Here is a 7,355-nt window from a genome sequence, read left to right as displayed (position 1 = left end):
GTGCCACCAGTGGCAGCGCCAGGGTATGGCTGGGGTAGGCTACACCCATACCAAGAAATGGCTCAGCCCCACCATGAGACATGATGTTAAAGTAAGCAAAATAAAGTCTGCCAACTCGTGGAGTAAATCACAGACAGCAGTTAGTCAGACTGATTTCAGTCGCCACGGTTTTGAACACTTTTGTCACGTAGTGATCGACTTCTCAATAGAACATCTTTGATAACGGCGTGGTGTTGTTGCAGGAAGTCCCGACGCAGAGTACTCTTGCTGTAGTCCAGGGCAGAGCCATATAATAGTAATAATATGGCTCTGGCACAGGGGTGCACATAACTGGTACGCAGGTTATGTGATCTGAAATGCGTACCGTCACTTGTGTCACAAAGCGCATTTGCGTACCGACGTACTTGTGAAGCTTTTCCAGAAGGCGGTTCGATCACCGGACGACAGAGTCGGTCTCCGTGTGCACAGACAGGGCTGCTGTTAACGTCGGTCTGTACAACGGAACTGTGCCAAAACTACGCCAACCGGCTGCGGAGGGAGACTCCCCCCTTTCACTGGAGAACTGCGCTGAAACAGCTGATCACAACGTTCACACTCTGTGGTCCTGAAGTACTCCACTAGCCCCCCCCTCTGTCGACTTTCCTGAAGTACTCCACTAGCCCCCCCCTCTGTCGACTTTCCTGAAGTACTCCACTAGCCCCCCCCTCTGTCGACTTTCCTGAAGTACTCCACTAGCCCCCCCCCCCCCCTCTGTCGACTTTCCTGAAGTACTCCACTAGCCCCCCCCCTCTGTCGACTTTCCTGAAGTACTCCACTAGCCCCCCCCCCCTCTGTCTACTTTCCTGAAGTACTCCACTAGCCCCCCCCCTCTGTCTACTTTCCTGAAGTACTCCACTAGCCCCCCCCCTCTGTCGACTTTCCTGAAGTACTCCACTAGCCCCCCCCCCCTCTGTCGACTTTCCTGAAGTACTCCACTAGCCCCCCCCCCCCCTCTGTCGACTTTCCTGAAGTACTCCCCGTTGATAGAAATCAACACGTAATGAATTCAGACCCCACGGTGTGATGATTGATAGGTGTGTGGGTTGTCTTTCATTTTGACACGCAGAACAATGTTATAATAAACATAGATACTGTGTTAAATGGATATATCCGCCTTCTTTCATTTATCTTTCCATTCCAACAATATACATAAATAAATGGCATATTTTGGACATAGTTCGAACTGGTGATTAATCTGATTAATTAATTTTTAAACTGTGATTAATCTGATTAAAAATTGTAATCGTTTGACAGCCCTAATTTATATATATATATTGCTCGCTGTCACGTTCCCTTCTGAGCTACGGGAACCAACGGGAACCAACGGGAAGCAACGGGACCAGAATGGGATTGGTAAAAGTTAGAAGCTGTTTTTATGCACAACCGGTGATCAAAATGGCGGCCAGCAGCCTGAACACAAACACCGGTTTAAATAACAAACCATAGAGGCCACAAGGGCGCACGTTTAAATGGGCAACCAAACTGAGGGAGGACTCTAAAAAAGTGAGTCTGGACGCGTTCAGGGAAACTAGATACTCACACACTGAACGAAGAAGAAACAAAACCTCACTGTAAAAGTGGTTCAACTAGCAAGGAAGGCTGTCAGGAAACACAGCGAGGACCGCAGTCAACCAATACTGAACTAATCCAAGCACACTAAGCACACTAAGCACACTACTCTGAGCACACTAAGCACACTACTCTAAGCACACTAAGCACACTACTCTAAGCACACTACTCTAAGCACACTAAGCACACTACTCTAAGCACACTAAGCACACTAACACGGTCCACACCAGCTAACCCCAGAGTGAAGAGCAGACAGCGAGAGGCGTCTGCTCTTCCTGACCCCCTTACATTTTTTCGTAAATCTCAGACATTTATCTTGAAAATTATGTTTTTTTTCGTCAATTTTTTGTCGTTTAAATCTCACCCCTGACTCCTCTCCCCTGACTCCTCTCTCCTGACTCCTCTCTCCTGTCTCCTCAGACCCCCCGCGCCACCAAGAGGTGCGGGCGCCCTCCCCCGGCGACGCGCTGTCTCTCGGCCCCCTGGTGGAGACGGAGGGCGAGGCGTACCTGGAGAAGACGGGCGGCGTGCGGCGCCACACGGTCGCCAACGTGCACTGTGACGAGGGGGGCGTGACCTTCATGCTGGGGGCGGGGCCTATGGCTCCCAAGGGGGGACGCAGGGGGGTCACCTGCAGATAGACACTGGATGCAGAGCTGCAAACTGCAGGGACAGGAAGTGACATCACGGGATGGAAAGCACGAGGATCCGCGGAAGAAATCGTTGTTCTTTTCAGAAAATACCGCAAAGTGACACGAATTCTCTGACGATACGAACGACTGAAAGTGGATAGAAATTGAAATTGTCAAAGACCAAGTACAAACAACCTCCACCTGCAGGGACAGGAAGTGACATCACGGGAGGGGAAATGAGAGGGGGATCCACGGAAGATCAGGAAACAACGGTTACCACAAAGAGACACGAATTGGTCAAATAGACAGAATGATAATATATATAAATAAGCATAATATATCTGACAACAACACAAAGACTGAAGATGGTCAGAGCTCAAGAACAAACCACTTCCTGCGGGATCCACGGAAGAAGAGAAACGAATATTTTTCTGAATTCCATTATTTTCTCAGAAATTAATCAAATGAACACAAAGTGACGAGAATTCTCCGACGACACAAACGACTGAACATCAGCACCAAACGGAAAGTCACTGAAATAGAACGACTGGAAATAAGCACAATATATTTCAAAATCGACAGAAAGGACTGAAAAAAGAAACGACTCAAAGTGAGCTGAGAGAGAAGGGTCCTTGGAAGAGAACGGGTTTCTCAGAAAATACCGCAAAGAGACACGACTTCTCTGACGATACGAACCGACTGAAAGTGGCCGGAATAAAAGCAGCACGACTGGAAAAATATACAAACCTAATTCAAAAAGACACAAAGAAACAAACAACAACATATAAATAACTACAAGGACACACAAATCACCGCTAGAGACTACAAAGTACCTCAGATCTTGGAAGAGAAAGGACGACGCTAAGGAAATCACAGCCGAGGAGAACTTTGAACATTGACAACAAAATCTACAAATGAAGCAAAAAGATGCAAAATGATTAGAAATAGAGAACTTAAAAATAGATGCAAAACGACGAGTAGCAGAAGAAATGGAGAGATCAAAGGATGGGACAGGAAGTGAAAGGATGAGACAGGAAGTGAAAGGATGGGACAGGAAGTCAAAGGATGGGACGGGAAGTCAAAGGATGGGACAGGAAGTGAAAGGATGGGACAGGAAGTCAAAGGATGGGACGGGAAGTCAAAGGATGGGACAGGAAGTCAAAGGATGGGACAGGAAGTGAGACAGGAAGTGAAAGGATGGGACAGGAAGTGAAAGGATGGGACGGGAAGTGAAAGGATGGGACAGGAAGTGAAAGGATGGGACAGGAAGTGAAAGGATGAGACAGGAAGTGAAAGGATGAGACAGGAAGTGAAAGGATGGGACAGGAAGAGGGATCTCGATGTAAATGCGTTTCTCTTTTAACATTCTTAATGATTAATAAAGATTATTAAATTAAAAAAGCTGTGTTTGTTAATCTGTCTGAAACCAGCAGTCTGCTCTGATTGGTCAGCTGGCCGACTGTTGTGATTGGTCGACCGGCTGCTTAGACATGTCCCGCCTCCTTAGCCTGTCACGAACAATGTGTTGCCAGCGCTAGCCAATAGGAGAGCAGGGAGTGTTGCGTAGTGATGTCACCGTGTTGCGTAGTGATGTCACCGTGTTCCGTAGTGATGTCACCGTGTTCCGTAGTGATGTCACCGTGTTCCGTAGTGATGTCACTGTGTTCAGTAGTGATGTCACCGTGTTCAGTAGTAATGTCACCGTGTTCAGTAGTGATGTCACCGTGTTCCGTAGTGATGTCACCGTGTTCCGTAGTGATGTCACCGTGTTCCGTAGTGATGTCACCGTGTTCCGTAGTGATGTCACCGTGTTCAGTAGTGATGTCACTGTGTTCCGTAGTGATGTCACCGTGTTCAGTAGTAATGTCACCGTGTTCCGTAGTGATGTCACCGTGTTCCGTAGTGATGTCACCGTGTTACGTAGTGATGTCACTGTGTTCCGTAGTGATGTCACTGTGTTCCGTAGTGATGTCACCGTGTTCCGTAGTGATGTCACCGTGTTCCGTAGTGATGTCACCGTGTTCCGTAGTGATGTCACCGTGTTACGTAGTGATGTCACTGTGTTCCGTAGTGATGTCACCGTGTTCCGTAGTGATGTCACTGTGTTCCGTAGTGATGTCACCGTGTTACGTAGTGATGTCACTGTGTTACGTAGTGATGTCACCGTGTTACGTAGTGATGTCACCGTGTTACGTAGTGATGTCACCGTGTTCCGGAAGCCTCTTTTTTAATAATGTGGAAATTAACAGAACAAAAAAAAAACAGTTTTTATTGAATTTACACTTTTTTACTTTGTTTTATTTGAAATGTACTTACATATCAACAGTAAGGGGATTTCATTTGTAACAAAACATCACCCCCCGGGGCCCTAAATGCAGATTAATCCGCCGCTGAAAACAGTCCGCAACGGATACTTTATTTACCCCAGTTTTGGGTCTAAAGACAAACTCTAGAGAGCTGCAGTGACGCGTCCTAAAGCCCGGGAGTAAGCTGCCGGTTCCCTCGACCAAAACGCGATGAGATTTCTCCATGGGTTTAGGAAAATAGCTCGAGATCAGGTCTGAGGTTGAGACACATTTAAGAGACAGATCACGATCTGTTCAGCCGGATCATCTCCACATGAATACTTTGATAATGTTCCAATCATAACTCTAACGGCCAGAAGCTACATGCTAACGTGATGCTACAAAGGAGCTACAGCGAGTCCAGCCGCACGACTTCAACGTCACGCGACTTCAGATCCAGATTCACACACAGATTCTAGATGGAACGAGTTGAAGCGTTTGTTGGAACACTCTGCAGGAGGCAGGGACTGGCTTTCAAGCAGCACAGAAACTAACTCAGAGGAGTGTTCACGTGTTCGGCGTAATGACGTACAACGACCTCCACGACTTCTGTAGTCCTGTTCAGCCGCTTGGTAACAACCATCGATTCTCAGACACGTCCACTCTTCAGGAATCACAGTGGGGTCACCATCCATCCATCTTCTCCGCTTATCCGTGGTCGGGTCGCGGGGGTATCAGTTCCAGCAGAGAGCCCCAAACGTTCCTGTCCCTCATCAACCAGCTCTGACTGGGGGGTCCCAAGGCGCTCCCAGGCCAGCGAAGAGATATAGTCCCTCCACCTGGTCCTAGGTCTGCCCCTTGGTCTCTTCCCAGCTGGACGTGCCTGGAACACCTCCCTAGGGAGGCGCCCAGGTGGCATCCTAACTAGGTGCCCGAACCACCTCAACTGGCTCCTTTCGACGCGAAGGAGGAGCGGCTCAACTCCGAGTCCCTCCCTGATGACCGAACTTCTCACCTTATCCCTAAGGGAGACACCAGCCACCCTGCGGAGGAAACCCATCTCGGCCGCTTGTATCCGCAATCTGGTTCTTTCGGTCATGACTAGGGTTGGGTACCGAGAACTGGTTCCGGTTCGGAACCGGTTCCAACATTTCGATTCCAACGGCATCATTTAGAAATGTGAATTTCAGTTCTGCTTTTCGATGCCTGAGGAAATGTTTCTCGCCGCTCTCCGTAGCCTCCTGTGTGACTGCAGCGGGGCGGGAAATGTAGCGTTGTACCGATACTTCCGACCTACAGACCAGGGCCGGCCCGTTGCACTGGCGTTATAGATGTTCGCCTCGGGCTCCAGATCTGTGGAGGCACCGCGCTGACAGCTCTGGGAGGGAAAACCAATGTTTTGACCGTTGGTGCTCATCCTAATTTTCGGCCTCGATGTAACAACATTCATAATTAAGTAAATGTAACACCCTTTTCACCCGGGTACACGTTTCATTCGCCCTGTACGATGGGCGCTGCAAGTGATTAAAATGGGGGATGTTGGCTTATCTGGCAACCGCAGCTCACAGCCAAAGTGCGAGTGAGCTAGGGAGAAAGGGAGGGCCCTGTTGTTATCAGCATCTGGTGCTAGCTGCTCTGACGGATATAAGAAGATGTTTCTCAATGATGTGGAGGAGAGTCCTCTCCAGTCAGACTGAGGCTGATAACTTCAGCTCAGTGAGGTAAAGGACTCTGAGGGTTAGATAGTTCACTTTAGTCTCAGTCCTCTCAGTGGGTCTCAAACGGTTTGATCACAATTTAAACACATATTTCCAAGGCTCTCTTTTATAATTATTGGGATTGTACCTGCTAGATCTGGTCTCTAGTCATTCTGCTCAAAGTGCACCAGATTGAAGCATTCTGCTTTCAAATGTTCAAACCTTTCTTCCCGGTACGCCTGAGAGGCAGGTGCTGGTTTTTCTCAACAAGAACTTAATAAAAATGTTTACCCTGCCCCTCAAAGAACCGGAATTGAGAACCGTTAAGAACCGGAATCGAAAAGTAGAATCGGAATCAGAATCGTGGAAATTCAAACGATACCCAGCCCTACTCATGACCCATCCTTCAGACCGAAGGTGAGGGGAGGAACGGCCCGGTAGACAGAGAGCTTTGCCTTCTGGCTCAGCTCCTTCTCGTCACACGGAGCGGTAAAGCGACTGCAGTACCGCTCCCGCTGCTCCGACTCTCCGGCCCATCTCACGCTCCATTGTTCCCTCACTCGAGAACAAGACCCCGAGATACTTGAACTCCTTCACTTGGGGTAAGGCAAGGCAAGTTTATTTATATAGCACTTTTCAACACAAGGCAATTCAAAGTGCTTTACAAAAAATGAAAGACATTAAGAAATGGCATTTAAAATCAGTCATTAAAAAGAAAAGCTAATAAAAGAAACATTAAAAGTAAATACATGGATAAAAGTTACTGTGCAGTCTAAGATATGAATAGTTCAATTAAAAGCAGCGACAAAGAGAAAAGTCTTCTTGCTGGATTTGAAAGTAGTCAGAGTTGCAGCGGACCTGCAGGTTTCTGGGAGTTTGTTCCAGATGTTTGGAGCATAATAACTGAACGCTGCTTCTCCAGGTTCAGTTCTGACTCTGGGGACAGGAAGCTGACCAGTCCCTGAAGACCTGAGAGATCTGTCTCTGGGGACAGGAAGCTGACCAGTCCCTGAAGACCTGAGAGGTCTGTCTCTGGGGACAGGAAGCTGACCAGTCCCTGAAGACCTGAGAGATCTGACTCTGGGGACAGGAAGCTGACCAGTCCCTGAAGACCTGAGAGGTCTGACTCTGGG

General features: G+C 48.2%; 1 protein-coding gene across 1 annotated transcript in view; it reads left to right on the top strand.

The window, feature by feature from the left end:
* LOC117444837 (proline-rich protein 5-like) overlaps positions 1 to 3,622 on the top strand; it is a 22,366-nt gene extending 18,744 nt beyond the window's left edge. Inside the window, exon 8 of the mRNA XM_034080212.2 lies at positions 2,029 to 3,622. Within this exon, the coding sequence (XP_033936103.1) occupies positions 2,029 to 2,249 (221 nt within the window). The 3' untranslated portion in view covers positions 2,250 to 3,622. The remainder of the gene's footprint in view (positions 1 to 2,028) is intronic.
* The last annotated feature ends 3,733 nt before the right edge of the window (positions 3,623 to 7,355 follow it).

The sequence above is a fragment of the Pseudochaenichthys georgianus genome, unplaced genomic scaffold, assembly GCF_902827115.2.
Source record: "Pseudochaenichthys georgianus unplaced genomic scaffold, fPseGeo1.2 scaffold_950_arrow_ctg1, whole genome shotgun sequence".
NCBI lineage: Eukaryota > Metazoa > Chordata > Actinopteri > Perciformes > Channichthyidae > Pseudochaenichthys > Pseudochaenichthys georgianus.
The sequence above is the reverse complement of the archived record's forward strand: the minus strand, read 5'-3'. Positions and strand labels throughout refer to the sequence as shown.